The sequence below is a fragment of the Pogona vitticeps genome, chromosome 1, assembly GCF_051106095.1.
Source record: "Pogona vitticeps strain Pit_001003342236 chromosome 1, PviZW2.1, whole genome shotgun sequence".
NCBI lineage: Eukaryota > Metazoa > Chordata > Lepidosauria > Squamata > Agamidae > Pogona > Pogona vitticeps.
In genome coordinates this window covers 292859188-292881603 of record NC_135783.1, presented here as the reverse complement: position 1 = coordinate 292881603, position 22416 = coordinate 292859188, and the positions used below count along the sequence as shown (strand labels likewise).

Below are 22416 nucleotides of genomic sequence, written 5' to 3'. Positions count from 1 at the left end.
AAACTGTAAAATTTCAGGAATAATGTCTTTGGTTCTACAGAGATATACAAATGGGAAAACCTGGATTATATAAAAGCCCTTTTTAATAGAATGCTGTATACTGCTTTTTGGTAGAAATGAAGCAAAAACTGAATCACAGCCAGAAGTTGATGTCTGGGAAATCCTTCGGAATGCTCCTCCTTCAGAGTACGAGAAAATTGCCTTCCAGTATGGCATCACTGACCTGCGAGGGATGTTAAAACGCCTCAAACGTATGAAGAAGGAGGAAAAGAAAAGCACATGTAAGAGGACGGTTTGGATTCCCACCCCTTCACAGTAGCCCTCAAACTCTTCTATTATTTAGAAAAGGAATCATAGATCTTTTCAAATGTTCATGTCACTTTCCCCGCTTCTGTTTATTATAAAGAACTGATTCTAGAGAATTGGAGCTGGTGGGGACAAAAGTGAACAGGGTCACGAGTAGAAGGGGACAGATAAAATGTAGACGTGATTGTGAGAGCTTAGGAGTGTCTCGTGAAGAAACGTAGCTTAAGCAAAAGGATGGAAAAAGAGGAGGATCTCATGGTTGCTATCATTATGCAATAATTGTTTACAGATTATTTTATAAGCAAATGTTCCCACTGAATTTCAAAAAAACAACAAAAAGATAAACCACTGCACAACCACCACGTATCAACTAAGAGGAGATTAAAATAATTATGTACTGTCAAGTCTATTCATATTTATGGCAGTCCTTTTCAAGGTTTTCCAATTATAGAGTACAACTCAGAAGTGGTTTACCATTCCTTTCTTCTGGGGTTGCTCTGGGACCATGCAGCTTGCCCAAGGCTACACAGACTGGCTTATCTCTTGGGAGACACAGCAGGGACTGGAACTCCCAAACTGTGGTATCCAACCTGCAAGCAAAGATTTTGGTTCTGAGCAAAAGACTTTTACATTTGCCCTGGCGTATTAGAATTTTGTACTGTTTCCATCTGTTTATATCATCTGTTGGGTGATATTCAGATAACTCCTCACATGAACAGTCCTCTGAAGATGCCGGCCAGAGAGACTGGCGAAATGTTAGGAAGAACAACCTTCAGAACACGGCCAAAGAGCCTGAAAAAAACCACAACAACCATCAGAACCCTGGCCGTGAAAGTCTTCAAGAATACATATGTCCTTTTTTTCTTTATGACAAGCTTTTTATTACAACCCTGATTTATTGATGCTTCACTTCTACCTCTGTCTCCTGCTGTTCTGAAATCTTGTTATCTACTTGTATTTTTTAGCCAAATGAACAATGAGCAGTGACAGTCATGGCAACTGGACTTCCTTCTTGTTAGGCTAAAATGTTTCACTACTGATCCAAACAGCTTCTTCAGTCTGATGAGAGTTGGTAGGAGACCACTGATATATCCTCCATGTTGGTTTCACTTTCCCCTGGTCTGAATAGGTTCATTAGAAGGACAAAGGATTGGGGGTGAGGGATAATCCCACTTCTGCAGGTCTTCTCCACCCATTGTCATGAGTTGTTAACAGTGGTCTTTCTGGTGTGTTTGGTCCTGATCTTTCTGGGAATAGATGAAAGGGCAGCATGATAAATAGGAGACAGATTGTATCCAGGGTCTCCACCCCTGATGAGTGAGGGATTTTCTATATGCACCTGTATGGACTCCCTGACGCCTTTCTCATACCACCTATCTTCTTGGGCCCAAATGAGTACAAATGAGTGTCCTTTGTCCTTCAAATGAAGGAACACTGCTAACTGTAGTCCTGAGCCATTACCCCTCCTGTGCTGGGCCAGTCTCCTGTTTAGTGGCTATACAGGAGGGGAAATAGGACCACACACACACACCAGAAATAACACTGTTAATGACCATTAACAACCCATGACAGTGGGTGGAGAAGGACTGCAGAAGTGGGATTATCCCTCACCCCCAGTCCTTTGTCCTTCTAATGAGCCTATTCAGACCAGAGCTAAGTGAAACCAATGTGGAAGATAAATCAGAATTTATCTTGGATGAGTAGCAAAATATTTCAACCTAACAAGAAAGAAGTCCCATTGCCATGACCCAACTTCACCTGGATGACTGAGAATCTTCACAGATGTAATGAACAGTGACAATTATGAGATGAATACTGTTAATTTTCTAACTTTCTCAAGTATTATTTTTAACTCTTTGGAAATGATTTGGTAGATAAACTCCAGAATATTGAAGGATATTAGAGAATGTTCCATTCCTCTCTTCCTTCTTAAATTTGTAGTGGAAAACTAGCAATGTTTGAATAGGATAAATTATTTATTTATTTATTTATTTATTTATTTATTTATTTATTTATTTATTTATTTATTTATTTATTTATTTAATTAATTTATATGCCGCCCACACTACCCAAAGGTCTCTGGGCTGATGTTGTAAATGCCTTTCCCCTAGCCTTTGTCAAGAGGCTGGATCCTGCCTACCAGGTTGACAAAGGTCAGAAGATCAAGTTAGTAGTGGAACTTGCTAACCCAGATGAAGAAGTGAAATGGCTGAAGAATGGGCAAGAGATTCAAGTGAGCGGCAGGTAAGAGAAAAAGATAAAGCATAATAATAAAACCATCTGGACAAATACAGTACTGTAATCTAGAATGTAACTGTCCCAATTGCCCTCAGTTAGAGGAGGAGGGGGAAATGGGGTATACTTGTCAGTTATCATATAAGACAGCTGATTAACACTAATTCTCATGTTCTTTGATTTTCATTTAATTTCCATATCTGGAACTGAACCCCATCGATGGATCGTCACTTAGCAAGTAAGTTTTCATAGGTCTGTTTATTATTAATTTTTCTTTCTCCATCATATAAGAATACAGTAATTTTTACTGTTTTTGCCCCTCTTCCCTTCATGGATTTTTTTCCTGATGAAGATGAGACAGTTCTTGGGTGGGAAGGTTCAGATCTTAAACAATTTCATCTCTCTTTTTTTGTCTGAATCCCTCTGAACTAATATTTGCTTCATGATCTGTAGGCCATTATAGAACTTTTTTAAACCTAAGTTAGTGCTAGCTTGAAATACTGCAAATGGGATAGACCACCTCTGCTTTATCAAGTAGCTTCTGAGGAGATCTGTTCTGGTGTCTGTTACTTGTGTAAACACTGTTTGGTTGATAACACAGTGGTGCCTTGCTAGACGATAATCCGTTCCACTGAAATCACTGTTTAGCAAAATCATTGTCCAGCAAAAAGCATTTCCCCATTGGAATCCATTGAAACCTGTTTAATGCATTCCAATGGGGAAGAATCGTCGCTGTCTAGCAAAGATCGGCCATAGGAAAGTGGCTTTGTGAACCACCAATCAGCTGTTTAAATGGCTGTCTTGCGAAACTTCAGTCCCGAAAACAACTGTTTTGCGAGCGTGGAGGAAGCTGTCAAAATTGTCATCTAGCGAAAATCGGTTTGCGAAGCAGGGACCAAACATTGTCCAGCAAAATTCCCCCATGGGAAAGTCAATGTCTAGCGAAAAAACTGTATTGTGGGGTAACTGTCTAGCAAAGCACCACTGTATTTCTTAACCCACACTCCAAAAATGGACGGCTTCCTCAGCAGTCTTGTGTGGAAATCTGCAAAATGGAGAGGGATAGCTCGTGTACGTCCATCACCTAGACCAAGATGAGAACAGTAAAAAAAACACCTCTCTCTTCAGTGCCAGATCCTGTTACAAAGTGGCCAAGAGTGGTTGCCCTCATAGGTACATGTGTTCATATGAAAGAAGGACATTTTCTTGGCTGCTTGCAAATGTAGAACTCCTTTCCACAAGAGGCTATGCTGGTCTCCTTCCTGATGTCCTTTCGCTACTTCCTTTCCTTAAAGATTTTTTTTTTAATTCCATCTGGGTTTTAATAATTTGGTAAGCTTCCTTACCCAAGGGACGGGGTGGCGCTGCAGGCTAAACCGCAGAAGCCTGTGCTACAGGGTCAGAAGACCAAGCAGTCGTAAGATCGAATCCACGCGATGGAGTGAGCTCCCGTCGCTTGTCCCAGCTCCCGCCAACCTAGCGGTTCAAAAGCATGCAAATGCAAGTAGATAAATAGGGACCACCTCGGTGGGAAGGTAGCAGCGTTCCGTGTCTAAGTCGCACTGGCCATGTGACCACGGAAAGATTGTCTTCGGACAAAATGCTGGTTCTGTGGCTTGGAAACGGGGATGAGCACCGCCCCCTAGAGTCGGACACAACTGGACAAAAATTGTCAAGGGGAACCTTTACCTTTACCTTAAGCTTCCTTGGGTTTCTACATTGGGGAGAGAGAGAGAGAGAGAGAGAGAGAGAGAATAAATAAGCAGGTAAATAAATAAACCTTGCTCCTTTCTGTGGTAATACATTTAGATTCTCTTTACATTGCACCAGATACATTTTTGAGGCTCTTGGAAATAAAAGGATTCTAACCATCAACCACTGTTCATTGGCTGATGATGCAGCGTATCAGTGTGTGGTTGGAGAGGAGAAGAGTTTTACAGAACTCTTTGTAAGAGGTGAGCGTGGTTAAGTATCATTGTTGGTTCGAGATATGACAAATCCAGGTTCAAGTCTAGCCCTGTGCAATATTCTTCACCTTCAATATTTGTAGGGCAAAACACTTTAATTTTGATGGGTGTAGACAAAACCTACTTTGAAATAAAATCAACCCTTCAAATTTTTCCTTTCTCTTCTGCTGTTTTGGCTTTATTTTTAACTTTATCAGGGTTTTTTCATTCCTCGCCACTGTGTGACAGCTGACCTCAGACAGTCAGCTATCACATGCTGAATGTGATGGCATTCAAGAGGCATGGAGTCAATCAGATGTGCTTAATTTTAGGGTGGGAAATCTTTAGTCTTCCACAGGAGTTGGATTACAATTCCTGTAATCCCTTACTACTGGATGCACTGACCAGAGTTTCTGGGAACCCACATCTAGAACAACTGGAGGGTCAAAAATTCCCTTGCCCTGATTGTATCACTTGAGAGCAAACAAATGTGCACTCTAAAGTGGACATTCTGTTCAGAGATTTAATTATGTATGTATGTACTTATATAATACCCTACCTTTCAGAGGTTCAAGATGCTTTACAAAATAGGGAGGGATAGATAAATTAAAATATGAAAAATACGTATAAACATGGAAGAATATTAAAAGACCACTAAATTTAAATCAAATTAAATTTTTAACTTTTTAAAGTTAAAATGAAACAATAAGACATGCATTTCAGAAAAAAATATTAAAGAAATAAGTATGCTATATTTGTACATTGTATTATAGCTGCACAGTAGTGCAACTATGTCATTGTGCAGCAGAGCATATCAACATTTTACAAGACAATTCTATAAATGGGGCCAGCCCAAACAAAAATTATAACTTTGAAACTGGACTTTAGAGCTGTGCCAGATTTCATACAAGTATAGCAGACAGTCTGCTCCTGCTCCGTGCCAAATTTGGGGATGTTTGGGCAAATGTTTTTTGAGTTATGATTTTTAAAAATAAAACTGTTTAAACCTCCCCCCCTGCAGAAATGAACAACCCTTAATGTCCCCTGATTTAAAATAGCTCATACAAATTGAAAATACCAATCTTGATTATTTTTAAAGAGAATGGTTGATCCCACCCACATTTTTTATTTGGAAAGAATCCAGGGTGCAGAGGCCGAAATATTGATCCTCAAAAAAGGCCTTTCAAAGGGGAAAAACAACCACTTTCTTATAAGACTAAGTATGTATGGAACAAGTTTACCAGCAAGAACATTCTGTGGTTGCAGCTTCATGGGACAGGAAGGGGGATGTTTGGAGAGCAATAGGTCACAGAAACAGTCAAAAGACAGTAAAGAAAAAAACCAAGATTGCTTTACAGAAAGTAATGGAGTGCAAACTTTTATCGTCTTCTTTTTGAGAACAAATCTATTCCTCACTTCTAGAGCCTCCTATACTGATTACCCGTCCTCTGGAAGACCAGGTGGTCATGGTTGGAGAAAGAGTAGAATTTGAAGCAGAAGTAACCGAAGAAGGGGCGACTGTGAAGTGGTATGTGGACAATACTGTAAGATGGAAGCTCTATTTTCAGGTGTAATTTAAGAAATCCAAGCACTTATTCTTGAAAATACTAGAGAGATAGAAACTCTTGCTTGTGTTTGCTGCTTTTCCTAGCATCAAAATAAGGTTCAAGTACATCTCCTGTTAATGTTGGATCCTTTTTGTCTTTGCTCTAGCATAAGAACACATATTTATTTATTTTATTTATTTATTTATTTCATTTATATCCCGCCCATCTGGTAAGTCGGTACCACTCTGAGCGGCTAGATCATAGTCACAACCTAGATCAGAACCATTTAAAGTGTGTGTGTGTGTGTGTGTGTGTGTGTGTGTGTGTGTGTGTGTGTGTGTGTGTGTGTGTGTGTGTGTGTGTGTGTGTGTGTGTGTGTGTGTGTGTGATAGTTTGCCTTTTTTTCAACCAGTTTTTATTTTAAACAACCTCCTCATGCATGAAGATTTTTAAAAAAGGAAAAACCTGAACCTCCCTTGGTCAATTCTGCATTTTTTCAAAAGCCCTGTATGGAAAGGAAATTTTATAATGAAAAGCAGCTGCAGGGTGGTATAAACTTATTTCATTCATTCTCTAGCCTGTATGAGGATGATACATGCTTACATTAGAATAATGGGAAAAAGTGGCATTTTTCATGTACAGTAGGCCATATAGTTTGATGTTTAGTAAGAACAGGATCCAGAGAGAGATCCAGCTGATCTCCATTCTAAGGCAATAAGCAGAAGACTGAGGGGAGATTCCACACTGCCTGAAGGCAATAAAGATAGTTCACTTGGTTCTTCTCACTTTTTACTTTAAACATCCATGGATCTAAAGGAATGCAGACTGCCTCCAGGGGTCTGGGAACCACACATGCCCATTCTTTGAATTTGCAGGGCTACGCTCACTTTTATGTTGCCTCTCCAACCAATTTTTTTTCTTCTAAAAATGGGAGCCTGCAAATGGGCATAACCGCAGCAAATGACTCCGAGATGCATCAAGAGAATCACAGCACCAACATTTAGATGATTTGCTCTGACCTCTTCTAAAAAGATGCCGCCATGTCTAATATATTCTAAATATTATCTTTTCTTGGATGAGTTGTAGTGTATGATTTATAGATATCTCAGGTACACTAGTGAGTGCTTTCTCCCATTGATTAGATAAAATAACGTGATCCATTTCCTCATTCCATTCATCTTTGAGACATTGTGTATGTATTTGGTATTATAAAATTAAGTGTCAAATGCACCTATTAAATAGAACATGTGATGTTATGTCATATTATCTTTCTCATGGACCCAAATCTTCTTACTTAGTTACACTGAATAGCACTAACGGTGTGACTTTTGAAGGCAAATTGTCCCAAGTTAATGAATCACTGTAAATGTTATTCGTTGCATACTGAATTATATGACTCAGCATGCAATTGATAGTGTTTACATTGATTTATCATCTTAGGGCACTTAGCCTTCAAACGTTACACTGTTTGCATTGCTACCCAAGAAGATTCAGGCTACTGTTTGTTACCTGTTTAAAAAGTATATTTTATTTTCTACTTTAGAGGTGGGGTGCCTTTACACTGTACTGCAGAACATGTCTACCACCTCTCTTTACACCAGTGGTCTATTATTTTGTGGATGCTGAGCTTTTTATTCATTTATCAATTTATGTTAGGGTTGTAAACAGACACACACACACACACACACACACACACACACACAAACAGATGAAAGGCTATTTTTAATTTTCTCATGCATTTATCGGGCAGTGTGTGTTTAGTCGTTTAGTTGTGTCCGACTCTTCGTGACCCCATGGACCAGAGCACGCCAGGCCCTCCTGTCTTCTACTGCCTCCCGGAGTTGTGTCAGGTTCATGTTGGTTGCTTCGCAGACACTGTCCAGCCATCTCATCCTCGGTCGTCCCCTTCTCCTCTTGCCATCACACCTTCCTAACATCAAGGTTTTTTCCAAGGACTCTTTTCTTCTCATGAGATGGCCAAAGTACTGGAGCCTCAGCTTCAGGATCTGTCCTTCCAGTGAGCACTCAGGGTTGATTTCCTTTAGAATTGATAGGTTTGTTCTCTTTGCAGTCCAGGGGATTCTCAAGAGCCTCCTCCAGCACCACAATTCAAAGGCATCAATTCTTCGGCGGTCTGCTTTCTTTATGGTCCAGCTCTCACTTCCATACATCACGACAGGAAAAACCATAGCTTTGACTATTCGGACTTTTGTTGGCAAGGTGATGTCTCTGCTTTTCAAGATGCTGTCAAGATTTGTCATCGCTTTCCTCCCAAGAAGAAGGCGTCTTTTAATTTCAGGGCTGCTGTCTCCATCTGCAGTGATCATGGAGCCCAGGAAGATAAAATTTGACACTGCCTCCATATCTTCCCCTTCTATTTCCCAGGAGGTGATGGGACCAGTGGCCATGATCTTAGTTTTTTTGATGTTGAGTTTCAGACCGTTTTTTGCACTCTCCTCTTTCACTCTCATTACAAGGTTCTTTAATTCCTCCTCACTTTCTGCCATCAGAGTGGTATCATCTGCATATCGGAGGTTGTTGATATTTCTTCCGGCAATCTTAATTCCGGCTTGGGTTTCTTCCAGTCCAGCCTTCCGCATGATGTATTCTGCATATAAGTTAAATAAGCTGGGGGACAATATACAGCCTTGCTGTACTCCTTTCCCAATTTTGAACCACTCAGTTGTTCCATGACCAGTTCTAACTGTTGCTTCCTGTCCCACATATAGGTTTCTCAGGAGACAGATAAAGTGGTCAGGCACTCCCATTTCTTTAAGAACTTGCCATAGTTTGCTGTGGTCCACACAGTCAAAGGCTTTCGCATAGTCAATGAAGCAGAAGTAGATATTTTTCTGGAACTCTCTGGCTTTCTCCATAATCCAGCGCAAGTTAGCAATTTGGTCTCGAGTTCCTCTGCCTCTTCGGAATCCAGCTTGTACTTCTGGGAGTTCTCGGTCCACATACTGCTGAAGCCTACCTTGGAGGATTTTGAGCATAACCTTGCTAGCGTGCGAAATGAGTGCAATTGTACGGTAGTTGGAGCATTCTTTGGCACTGCCTTTCTTTGGGATTGGGATGTAGACTGATCTTTTCCAATCCTCTGGCCACTGTTGAGTTTTCCAAACTTGCTGGCATATTGAATGTAGCACCTTAATAGCATCATCTTTCAAGATTTTAAATAGTTCAACTGGAATGCCATCACCTCCACTGGCCTTGTTGTTAGCCAGGCTTTCTAAGGCCCACTTTACTTCGCTCTCCAGGATGTCTGGTTCAAGGTCAGCAACTATATTATCTGGGTTGTCCGGGATATCCAAAACTTTCTGATATAATTCCTCTGTGTATTCTTGCCACCTCTTCTTGATGTCTTCTGCTTCTGTGAGGTCCCTCCCATTTTTGTCCTTTATCATGTTCATCTTTGCGCGAAATGTTCCTCTAATATCTCCAATTTTCCTGAACAGATCTCTGGTTTTTCCTTTTCTGTTATTTTCCTCTATTTCTTTGCATTGTTCATTTAAGAAGGCCCTCTTGTCTCTCCTTGCTATTCTTTGGAAGTCTGCATTCAATTTTATGTAACTTTCCCTATCTCCCTTGCATTTTGTTTCCCTTGTCCTCTCTGCTGTTTCTAAGGCCTCGTTGGATAGCCACTTTGCTTTCTTGCATTTCCTTTTCTTTGGGATGGTTTTCGTTGCTGCCTCCTGGACAATGTTACGAGCCTCTATCCAAAGTTCTTCAGGCACTCTGTCCACCAAATCTAGTTCCTTAAATCTGTTCTTTACTTCCACTGTGTATTCATAAGGGATTTGGTTTAGATTATACCTGAGTGGCCCAGTGGTTTTTCCTACTCTCTTCAGTCTAAGCTTGAATTTTGCTATGAGAAGCTGATGATCAGAACCGCAGTCAGCTCCAGGTCTTGTTTTTGCTGACTGTATAGAGCTTCTCCATCTTTGGCTGCAGAGGATATAATCAATCTGATTTCGATATTGCCCATCTGGTGATTTCCATGTATAGAGTCGCCTCTTGTGTTGTTGGAAAAGAGTGTTTGTGATGATCAGGTTGTTCTCTTGACAAAACTCTATTAGCCTTTGTCCTGCTTCGTTCTGAACTCCAAGGCCAAACTTCCCTGTTGTTCCTTTTATCTCTTGGCTCCCTACTTTAGCATTCCAGTCCCCTAGAATGAGAAGAACATCTTTCTTTGGTGTCAGTTCTAGAAGGTGTTGTAAATCTTCATAGAATTGTTCAATTTCAGTCTCCTCAGCAATGCTGGTTGGTGCATAAACTTGGATTATTGTGATGTTGAATGGTCTGCCTTGGATTCGTATTGACATCATTCTATCATTTTTGAGATTGTATCCCATTACAGCTTTTCCCACTCTTTTGTTGACTATGAGGGCCACTCCATTCCTTCTACGGGATTCTTGCCCACAGTAGTAGATATGATAATCATCTGAGCTGAATTCGCCCATTCCTGTCCATTTTAGTTTACTGATGCCCAGGATGTCGATGTTTATTCTTGCCATCTCCTGTTTGACCACCTCCAGCTTCCCAAGGTTCATAGATCTTACATTCCAGGTTCCTATGCAGTATTTTTCTTTACAGCATTGGACTTTCCTTTCACTTCCAGGCACATCCACAGCTGAGCGTCCTTTCGGCTTTGGCCCAACCACTTCATTAGCTCTGGAGCTACTTGTACTTGTCCTCTGCTCTTCCTCAGTAGCATGTTGGACGCCTTCCGACCTGAGGGGCCCATCTTCCAGCGTCATATCTTTTAGCCTTTTGTTTCTGATCATGGGGCGTTCTTGGCAAAGATACTGGAGTGGCTTGCCATTTCCTACTCCAGGTGGATTGCGTTTAGTCAGAACTCTCCACTATGTCCTGTCCGTCTTGGGTGTCCCTGCACGGCATAGCCCATAGCTTCTCTGAGTTACTCAAGCCCCTTCGCCACGACAAGGCAGCAATCCATGAAGGAGGGTAGTGGAGGGTAACAAACCTGTGCAGCTAGTGACTGTGTGTTTGTGTATGTGTGTGTGTGTAATTTGTATGTACATTACACTAATGAAAATGCAGCTCAGTTAATTCATGTGTTGTTCAGTGTTCATTTAAAGATGCCTGGAAGTATTTGGCTGTGTGGGGTATGTGGGTATACATGGGTGTGGGAGTCTCTAATCCTTCCAAACACACAATGCAGCTGCCATGATCTGATCTTCTAGTTCGTAGCTACTCCCTTAAATATAAATGCTTATTATAGAGTATTGATAGCTGTGGAATGGCCATTAGACAAGAGTGCAGTGCAGCTGTCCCCAGCTTTCACTGGAGTCAGGGACCCAAGGAAGAACACTCAGACTCACAACAAAACTCTAAACTGTCTAAAAAATCATTCACTGCTAATTCAAGGGCATGAGAAGTATTTGTCAGTATCAAATATTAAATCAGTGGGGAAAAACTGAAGTCACCATTTAGAAAGAAAGTGAAAATACATAAAGTAGAACAAAGAACATTTAAGGCAAAATTGTTGTTATTTAGTTGTTAAGTCATGCCTGACTCTTTGTGACCCCATGGAGCAGAGCACACCAGGCCCTCCTGTCTTGCACTGCCTCCCAGAGTTGGATCAAATTCATGTTGGTAGCTTCAGTGACACTGTCCAACCATCTCATCCTCTGTCGTCCCCTTCTCCTCTTGCCTTCACACTTCCTCAACATCAGGGGCTTTTCCAGGGAGTCTTCTCTTCTCATGAGATGGCCCAAGTATTGGAGCCTCAGCTTCAAGATCCATATCCAGTCCTATCAGTTCTGGAAGGTGTTGTAACTCTTCATAGAATTGGTCAATTTCAGCCTCTTCAGCTTCACTGGTTGGTGCATAAACTTGGATTACTGTGATGTTGAAATGTCTGCCTTGGATTCATATTGAAATCATTCTATCATTTTTGAGATTTTATCCCAGTACAGCTTTCCCCACTCTTTTGTTGACTATGAGGGCTACTCCATTTCTTTTACAGGATTCTTGCCAACAAAAGTAGATATGGTAATCACCTGAATTGAATTCACCCATTCCCATCCATTTTAGTTCACTGATGCCCAGGATGTCAATGTTTATTCTTGACATATCCTGTTTGACCACATCCAACTTACCAAGGTTCATAGATCTTACATTCCAGATTCCTATGCAGCATTTTTCTTTGCAGCATTGGACTTTCCTTTCACTTTCAGCTGCATCCACAGCTGAGCATCCTTTCAGCTTTGGCCCAACCACTTCATTAGCTCTGAAGCTAGTTGTCCTTGTCCTCCTCTCTCCCTCAGTAGCATGTTGGACGCCTTCCAACCTGAGGGGCTCATTTTCCAGCATCATATCTTTTAGCCTTTTGTTTCTGTCTATGGAGTTTTCTTGGGAAAGATACTGGAGTAGCTTGCCAGCTCCTACTCCAGGTGAATCGCGTTTACTCAGAACTCTCCACCATGACCTGTTCGTCTTGAGTGTCCGTGCACGGCACAGCCCATAGCTTCTCTGATTTACTCAAGCCCCTTTGCCACGACAAGGCAGCAATCCATGAAGGGGCAGGCAAAATTACTGTGACCTAAATCTAGTTGTCGATCCCAGGTAAAGCAGACCCATTGAATTGCTTGCTGAATGATGAGTCAATACTCAGGCAAGTACTACTGAATGCAGGAGATCTGCTCTTGCTGGGACTCCCAATTGGATCCAGACCCTTATCAGTTGCATTTTTATTTATTTTCTTCCTTGTGTTAACTTTTGTGTTTGCTGTATGTTATTGCTAAATACAAGGAAAAAGTGTGATACACCCTTGAGTGTAGGATAGTTCCCCCTCCTACCCCAAATAAGCAGCATGGGGTGGGTAAGAGAGTGAGGAGTTAGAAATGTAGTTCAGTGGGCAATTAAGGAGGATTTAACTCTTTACCTCCTGCTGCAGTTGCCACCTTTATCCTCTTCATCCTGCGACTGGTATTTGAATGGGTTGGGATTGTTCTGATGCTAATGAAAATGCCTTATCCATGCTAATGGGGGGATTCTGCTAGGGGAAGGAAGAGGTTAAATCTCCCTGTATATCATGTGAGGATTTCAATCTAGATGAGCCCCCTTCTTCAGACTATTTTGGAAACAGGATGGAAATTTATTTATTTATTTATTTATTTATTTATTTATTTATTTATTTATTTATTTATTTATTTATTTATTTATTTATTTATTTATACCCCACCCATCTGGTCTAAAAGACCTCTCTAGGCGGCTTCCGATATAGTAAAAACAGTGAAATAATATAAAAAACACACACAGTTACATAAATCATATTGTAATAAACAGAATACAACAATAGAATAGAAAATACATAAGGAGAGAATAAAGAAAAGTCAGATATTAACTGGAGGGAAGGCCTGAGTGTATAGCCATGTTTTTAATTGACTTTTAAAAGTGTCCAAAGTGGGGGCCGCGCAGATCTCAGGAGGGAGATTATTCCAGAGGCGAGGACCCACCACCGAGAAGGCCCGGTTTTGTGTCCTTTCTTTCCGGGCCCCCCTCATCGTTAGGCTCCTCAGCCTCACCTCCTGGCTCATGCGGGTGATCCGAGTAGATCTAGGTGGAAGCAGGCATTCCATCAAGTATCGAGGTCCTAAACCGTTTAGGGCCTTATATGTAAGCATTAACACTTTGAAGTCAATGTGGAAACGGATGGGCAGCCAATGCAGCATGGCCAGAGTAGGAGAGATATGTTGGCATTTTCTCACTCCAGTGAGGAGTCTGGCCACCGCATTCTGCACCACCTGAAGTTTCTGCATCAAAGGGAAACTGCTCAGGCACAAACTATGTGATGTCATGTTTAATTCAGTAGCAGTCTAGATGAAATCCTGCATCACCCTTTAGTGCCGAGTTTGAATGTTATCCTCATTATTTAATTCCTTCTCATGGTACCTTGAGTGGAAGAACGTCATGTCTGTTTTACATAAGAAGAAGCAAAAAAATAAATAAATAAAAGACAATTGGTTACATTCACATCATGTCATGAATCTGTTGCAACATTGTGATAATCATGTCAGCCAAACAATATCTGACATTTCTAGGGAGAAGGATGGAGTGGAGCTCACTCGGGAAGAGGCGTTCAAATATCGATTCAAAATGGATGGTAAAAAACACTACCTCATAATTAACGAATCCACCATGGAGGATAATGGGCACTACAAAGTGAAGACCAATGGTGGGGAGTCTGTTGCTGAATTAATTGTACAAGGTGAGATATGAATAATAATGCGTTAGGAACTTTTCTTTCAATGTGGAGGTAGTGGCTGCCTGAATTGCACTCTGTAGAAGAATAATGGCTGCTAGTGAGATCACTGGTAGTAGGAGAGCTAATTATGCAGGCCTCCAAGAGCATATTATAGGAATTGTTAGGCCGGATGTAATAGATATCCCGATAACAACAGGTGCTTGCTTATCAAGTCTAGTTAAAGTCTCACGTGCTCTGGATGGCTCTTCCTATTTTACCTTTCCCCAAACAGTTTCTTTAGTCACTTCTTTTTGTTAAGGCAATATCAACAGCTGTGGTGCTTGCTTGACCTCTGACCTGCTAATGTTTGTGTGGCTTCGTCTCCAAATTTATGATCTCAGAGAAGAAGCTGGAGGTGTATCAGAGTATTGCAGATCTGACCGTGAAGGCACGGGACCAGGCTGTGTTCAAGTGCGAGGTTTCTGATGAGAACGTGAAAGGCATTTGGCTTAAAAACGGCAAGGAGGTGATCCCAAATGAGCGGATTAAAATCTCTCATATTGGCAGGTAAGGTTCCCTTTCGGTGGGCTGGTATGTGGTGAGAAAGTGGAGTGGCATTTAAATCCAGATTCAATGGTAATATTTCCTGTGAGTAGCATGTAGATACATGAGAATGCCCTTCTATTGTGTTGCACATTTATTTACCTAGGTGGGAGAAGCAGTATGTATTATTTCTTAAAAGTTGTCTATGAGCTGCAGGTATATTATAGTGGATGTTGCCATTTATATGTGGAATACTGATAAAACCAAATGTTTTTCTTGAATGGCTGCAACTAGATATATATTCTGCTTCTCAGACAAGCCCCAGTCAATACTGTCAATTTTTGTTGGATGACTGTAGCAATCACCAAGAGTGTATTTTAGTTTTCAGACGTTCACATGATTCTGTCTGGAATTGTTAGCATTTAGTATAAAAAGTATTAATGTCAACATTTCCCAGATTTGGGGAATTTATTGTAATATGTATATCCATACTAGAATTTGGAAATTACTGCTATTTTATGAATTTCTCTTAGATGCATACTGTGGCCATAGGGCCCAATAGATGCCTCTTATTGGCACATATGCATAGCCCTGTACCAAACCATTACAGTGATAAAGAGATCTATTTGAACTTCTAAGGTTAAAACCAGTCATTAGTTCTAACTAAATTAGACCAACTGAATCAATGGCACTTACATAAGTGTTGATTTAGCAGATCTCATTCATATAATAAGTCTGTTGTAGCTTGGATGGAAAACTAGATTTAGCTCCTAGTGTGTTTTTCCCAATAGGTCAATAAAATTAACTAGGGCTTGACAAAGCTATTGGAGATATTTATAGACTCCTCCCAGTAATGTTTAGAGTTTGATCTTAAACTGTTTCTACTGTCTTGAGAAGCTTCCAGACATGACTATCGCACTTACAGTGGACTGAATTGAGACCATAATGATGGCTATACAGTGGTGCCCCGCAAGACAATGTTAATTCATTCCATTGAAATCGCTGTTCTACCAAAACATAGTCTTACAAAAAGCATTTCCCCATTGGAATGCATTAAAATCCATTTAATGCATTCCAATAGGGAAAAATCGTCGTCGTCCAGCAAAAATCGCCCATAGGAAAGCCCTTTTGCGAAGCGCTGATCAGCTGTAAAATCGCTGTCTTGTGAAAAACGGAAGTGCCGATCAGCTGTAAAAATCACTGTCTTGCAAAAAAACGGTCCAGCGAAATCCTCCATAGCGATTGCAAAAAGTCATCATCCTGCGGATTACCCATTTTGCGGGGTAATCGTCTAGCGAGGTACCACAGTATGTAAATCAAATGGTGGCTCTTAATGGAAAGCCGAACACATGGTAGTAGACCATTCATAATCTTGAATGTTTTATAATCTAGAGTAAAAAAACTGCAGAGTTTTAGCTATATTGGCAGGGGTCTAGTTGAGGCTGACTAGTCATGCAACAGATGTAGTCAAAGTTGCTTGACTTTGAAAGCCTTTGCATGAGAGAATACCCACTACCTCCTTGCATGACTGTAAAATGAATTTCACTAATGGAAATTTTTCTTTCCATACCACATTGCATAAGTAAGTGGGAAATCCTGTGTTAACTCAGCTGGTACAGCATCACACTTTGCTGGCAACCAACAGGATCCTGCCCATAAATGTACATGCATGTGGCATTCTTTGTAACAGGTGGGTGGGATTTGTCCCTATAGAGGGAGAATGGGGTTAAACCAAGATGTCTGTGCTTTCCAGAATCCACAAACTAACTATTGATGATGTAACTCCAGAAGACGAAGCAGATTACTCTTTTGTGCCTGAAGGATTTGCCTACAATCTCTCAGCTCATCTCCGCTTTTTGGGTAGGTGTTCTGGGAATTCCAATACCTGGTAGGAATGCAAATGAGCATCTCTCTCTCTCTCTCTTACATGTTATTAAATTAGTTTTTAAAAAATCTAGCTGGACTTCACATCAGCTGCAGTTCGCTTCATTTCCTTAAATGAAGAAATGGGAGGAATCGTTGCTGGCGATCTTTATTTATTCATATCAGAGGGTTACGACATTTAGAATGATGGACGTATATGAAATGTAGGTTAAAAATTAAAAGCAAATGGAAATGTTAGAGATTATTGCCATTTGTGATCCAAAAAGGACTGTTGTGTCATTTTGTTCATCAGCAAATTTGCAGTGCAGCAGTTCTGGGAATGAAAGATTGGCCAGATGTACGCAGTTTCCCAGGGATGCCCGAGGGTACTTGCAGTGCTTTCCACTTTTCAAGAGGCTACGGTGATGCATGAGTATAAAAGCAATTCCAAGTGATTCATAATAAAAATAATACCATTATTATATTTAATACCATTTATGTAGTACTTGAGTTTTCCAATCAATTCACATATATTTAAGTTATGTTCATAACAACTGTGCTTGATATAGCAGTGTTACCTACATACATCAGATAAGGATCTGAGGCTGAGATAAGACAGCCGGTTTAAGGACACCTAAGAGATTTGTGGACCGAATGAGATTAGTCCATGCCTGCCCAGCTGTTTGCAAAATATTGCGCTCATTTTTATGTGCAATCAATAAGTAGCATGCAGTCAAACACTTGGGGTCTGCTCAAGTCCATCTTGTGCAGAGATTTCCACACAGTTCTGTTAAGACTTTCCAAACCAACTTTCTATAAACCAATTCAGATTTATTCCTGACTTGCATTTCCAGTATGTTTTTTGCTGTTGTTATTGTTGTTCTTTTGAATGAGATCAAGGGCTTGTTTTGGCACTCCAGCATATGTTGGATGATGTGCCAATGCTTCTAATACTCTTTATAAGCTGTTGGTAATATGACTGAATGATCGAATATCAGGCTGCAGTTCTGACTGTTAGAAGGTGCTTTATCACATTGCCTTAAAAGGTTAAGATGTTTTGGAAAAATCTGGATGGCTGTTGTCTGTGGACACCCTTAGACCAACAGTTGGTTGGTTAATACATAACGTTCATGTTTGAATACTCGTTCATTTCAACAGTTTCATTTCAATCTTTAAAACTGGAGATGGGGTAATGTATAACAAATGATTAAACCAGCTCACCATCTCTTTGTAGAGGAAACCCCCATGTAGTAACTCAATTATGTTTTGACACCTCATATTCCAGCGCCTTTAGATGTAACCTTCCATGCACTTCTTTAGGAATTGAAGGCATCACAGAATATTCTTACAGGGGTATCTATTCCCAAAGGTCACTTTGTTTGCAGATGTTCTATCTGTTGAAAGCACTTCAAAAATAACAAAAGCTGTAGCCCAGGTTAAATATGCAGAATAACATTTTATCCCTTTTCGCCTTCTCTAATAGCAGCTTTGTAATCTAAAAAAAAAGCTGCTAAAATCTGTTTGGTCAAACAAAATCACTTTTAAAAAAACAAAAATTCCTCAGACAGGGACTCTCAAGTGGTTCATTTTGTGCAACTCATTATTCAGCGATAGATCTCAGATTCTGGGCCCTAGAAAAAATTAATACTGAAGATGATATGATGCTATGGAAGAAGGAAATAGAATGTATTTTTAAGTTGAAGACTTCTTCAGGGGCAAACTGGAGTTTCTTCCACTCCTGTAAGGGTAATATTTGGAAGTTTCAAAATCCTCCCACTCTTTTAGGTCCATCATGTCCAGATAAGGGTGCCCTTGAGACTAATTGCTAGGCTCCAGTTGCACTCATCTCTAACAGAACAAAATTAATAGCCTACAGTTCCCACTCTGCATCCCAGAATAGCCAATCTGTGTGGCCTTGGGCAAGCTGCACAGTCCCAAGATGCCCCCAGAAGAAACCACTACTGTGTACTGTTATACTTAAAAATCCCCGGGAGTGTTTATACAAGTGCCTTCCTGTGTTATTGTTTTGCATACTTCTATATCCCCTTGAGGGACATGGTGGCACTGTGGGCTAAACCGCAGAAGCCCGTGCTGCAGGGTCAGAAGACCAGCAGTCCTAAGATCGAATCTACGCAACGGAGTGAGTGCCTGTTGCTTGTCCCAGCTCCCGCCAACCTAGTGGTTCAAAAGCATGCAAAATGCAAGTAGATAAATAGGGACCACCTTGGTGGCAAGGTAGCAGCGTTCCGTTTCTAAGTCGCACTGGCCATGTGACCATGGAAGATTGTCTTCGGACAAAACAAAGGCTTGGAAACGGGGATGAGCACCGCCTCCTAGAGTCGAACACGACTGGACAAAAATTGTCAAGGGGAACCTTTACCTTTACCTTATATCCCCTTGAATACTTTTTAGGATAGTGACAGACTGAAACACATAAAGCTTATAAAAATAATAAGCATTGTTTTAAAGCATCTTGATATATTTATACGTGAACCTCAGACAGATGCTGTCCAGTTTCTACTATTTTCATGCAAATCTTGATCCACACACAGGTGGTATCTCAGACTGTTATGAGGAATATGCATCATTTACGCTTTTTGTCTTAGAGCTGCAGATTTTTCTTCTTCTCCTGCTTTGGTGCACAAACTGCAACTGTTTCCACCTTCGAGAGGATGAGAAATTCTCATCGGGTCTCTGACGGACCTGATGAGTATTTCCATATTCTATAATAATGAGTTTTTTTTTTCCACAAGTAACGCAAAGAGGCAAATAATACAAATTGCACAAAACTACTATGGCTGCTTCCTTGTCCCATGGACTGTTAAGAACTAAACATACTGGACAGGTTGTTTGAATGTTGTTGAACAACCACCAGTTCTTCTTTGTTTTCAAATGGAAAAGCCACTAACAGAAAGACGTTTTGCACAAATTATGGAGACTTTCTTGCTGTCACACAGGAGGAAAGGAGTCTCTAAGGGCTTGAACATTTCTTGTTGAGAAGTCTCATTGCATCAAGATGATCTCAACTCATCTTGATGAGAGAGAGAGAGAGAGAGAGAGAGAAAGAGAGAAAGAGAGAGAGAGAGAGATGTAGATAGTATGTTTCATTTCTCTAAGTCTCATATTTATGTCTTGTTCAAACACCTTGCTTCACTCAGCCGAGGAACACTCTGAACTGATGTTCCTTGTCTGAGAAGAGGAGTAGTATTAAGCAGAGGTATGGGAAGCGTTTGCAAGTCTTCATTTTTCTCTAGTGATCTGGACTTGTGAGAGCCTATGCACACACTGAAATGAAAGTACAGTTACATCCTACAGAGATTTCTCTAAGCATGAATACTGGACTTGTAATGGATTGCATCAAGATCATTGTCGTCATCATCATTACTTTTGAACAAAACATTATTCCACAGGGTGCTTTACCTAACACCACATAAACTTTGTGGATAAATACCTTATATGACTTAGCAGAGCAAGTTCAGTAAAGAACTGTAGTGTTAGCCTTAGTATGGGAAGGTTGAATAACTTTTAGGCCAGATGGGCGGGATATAAATCAAATAAATAAATAAAATAAATAAGTAAGTAAAAAGCATTCCTTTTAGTAGCACATTTATATGATTGGAACATATATTCAGAATAGCATTATGGAGATATAGCTGTACATGCTGAGCTTAGCAGTCAAATAATTCTGTTACCTGTTTGGGAGTAACAAGGAATAATGACAACCCTTTTATGTAATACTGGAAGTGAATGTAATGTCCTTACTTTTTACTGTAATAAGTAGCAAGCAACACATTGCTTTTTGGAGAATCATTTTCTGTATTTGGCCATTTTTTCTTTTTAACATCAGTTTTTGAAAAATAAACCACCTGAAAAGGAAATAAAAAATAATTTCTTAAGAATACACTAGTGCCATGTTATTTCTTTAGGAAAAATAACACATTATGCCACTGAGCGACTCTGAAAAAAGTAATAAGTCAGGAACAGCAAATAATTAAAAATAATCATTCTAATAATAATGTGAAATCCAATGTGATGTAGTGGATAGAGTGCTGGACTACGACTTAGGAGACCAGAATTCAAATCCCTGCATTGCCATGGAATCTCATTGGGGGGTGGCAATGGTAAATTATTCTTGAACATCTCACACACTTCAAAAGGCTAGAGTTGCCATAAATTTAAAGAGACCTGATGGCATATAACAATAGTGTTTGTGAACACTGGATTGTGGACACAGTGTAAAAAAACTATTGTCTGTGTGCTAAAGGAAGAAATGTGTGTGTGTGTTTAGTCGTTTAGTCGTGTCCGACTCTTCGTGACCCCATGGACCAGAGCACGCCAGGCCCTCCTGTCTTCTACTGCCTCCCGGAGTTGTGTCAGGTTCATGTTGGTTGCTTCGCAGACACTGTCCAGCTATCTCATCCTCGGTCGTCCCCTTCTCCTCTTGCCATCACACCTTCCTAACATCAAGGTTTTTTCCAAGGACTCTTTTCTTCTCATGAGATGGCCAAAGTACTGGAGCCTCAGCTTCAGGATCTGTCCTTCAAGTGAGCATTCAGGGTTGATTTCCTTTAGAACTGATAGGTTTGTTCTCCTTGCAGTCCAGGGGATTCTCAAGAGCCTCCTCCAGCACCACAATTCAAAGGCATCAATTCTTCGGCGGTCTGCTTTCTTTATGGTCCAGCTCTCACTTCCATACATCACGACAGGAAAAACCATAGCTTTGACTATTCGGACTTTTGTTGGCAAGGTGATGTCTCTGCTTTTCAAGATGCTGTCAAGATTTGTCATCGCTTTCCTCCCAAGAAGAAGGCGCCTTTTAATTTCAGGGCTGCTGTCTCCATCTGCAGTGATCATGGAGCCCAGGAAGATAAAATTTGACACTGCCTCCATATCTTCCCCTTCTATTTCCCAGGAGGTGATGGGACCAGTGGCCATGATCTTAGTTTTTTTTGATGTTGAGTTTCAGACCGTTTTTTGCACTCTCCTCTTTCACTCTCATTACAAGGTTCTTTAATTCCTCCTCACTTTCTGCCATCAGAGTGGTATCATCTGCATATCGGAGGTTGTTGATATTTCTTCCGGCAATCTTAATTCCGGCTTGGGTTTCTTCCAGTCCAGCCTTCCGCATGATGTATTCTGCATATAAGTTAAATAAGCTGGGGGACAATATACAGCCTTGCCGTACTCCTTTCCCAATTTTGAACCAATCAGTTGTTCCATATCCAGTTCTAACTGTTGCTTCCTGTCCCACATATAGGTTTCTCAGGAGATGGATAAGGTGGTCAGGCACTCCCATTTCTTTAAGAACTTGCCATAGTTTGCTGTGGTCCACACAGTCAAAGGCTTTCGCATAGTCAATGAAGCAGAAGTAGATATTTTTCTGGAACTCTCTGGCTTTCTCCATAATCCAGCGCAAATTAGCAATTTGGTCTCTAGTTCCTCTGCCCCTTCGGAATCCAGCTTGTACTTCTGGGAGTTCTCGGTCCACATACTGCTGAAGCCTACCTTGTAGGATTTTGAGCATAACCTTGCTAGCGAAAGGAAGAAATAATGCCCTTCATTTCAAACATTTTTTCTTCTGTTAATTTTTATGTCCATATCAGGAAAATCAATGCTTGCTTTCATCTATGAAAGTATAGCTCAGTTGGAGGAGGATTGCAAACCCACTCTCTTCTAGAATAACTTATTTTCTATTGATTTTGATAGGTAAAAATCTACCCATTGTTGTAGGCTGAATCTATCAGTATCATGATCAACATTTTTC

At 40.5% G+C, this 22416-nt stretch overlaps 1 protein-coding gene across 1 annotated transcript in view; it reads left to right on the top strand.

Annotated features, from left to right (window-relative positions):
- MYBPC3 (myosin binding protein C3) overlaps positions 1 to 22416 on the top strand; it is a 108398-nt gene that overhangs the window by 38768 nt on the left and 47214 nt on the right. Inside the window, exons 11-18 of the mRNA XM_072986070.2 lie at positions 115 to 281; positions 2418 to 2550; positions 2777 to 2779; positions 4372 to 4496; positions 5910 to 6015; positions 14104 to 14270; positions 14648 to 14813; positions 16543 to 16649. Of these exons, the coding sequence (XP_072842171.2) occupies positions 115 to 281; positions 2418 to 2550; positions 2777 to 2779; positions 4372 to 4496; positions 5910 to 6015; positions 14104 to 14270; positions 14648 to 14813; positions 16543 to 16649 (974 nt within the window). The remainder of the gene's footprint in view (positions 1 to 114; positions 282 to 2417; positions 2551 to 2776; positions 2780 to 4371; positions 4497 to 5909; positions 6016 to 14103; positions 14271 to 14647; positions 14814 to 16542; positions 16650 to 22416) is intronic.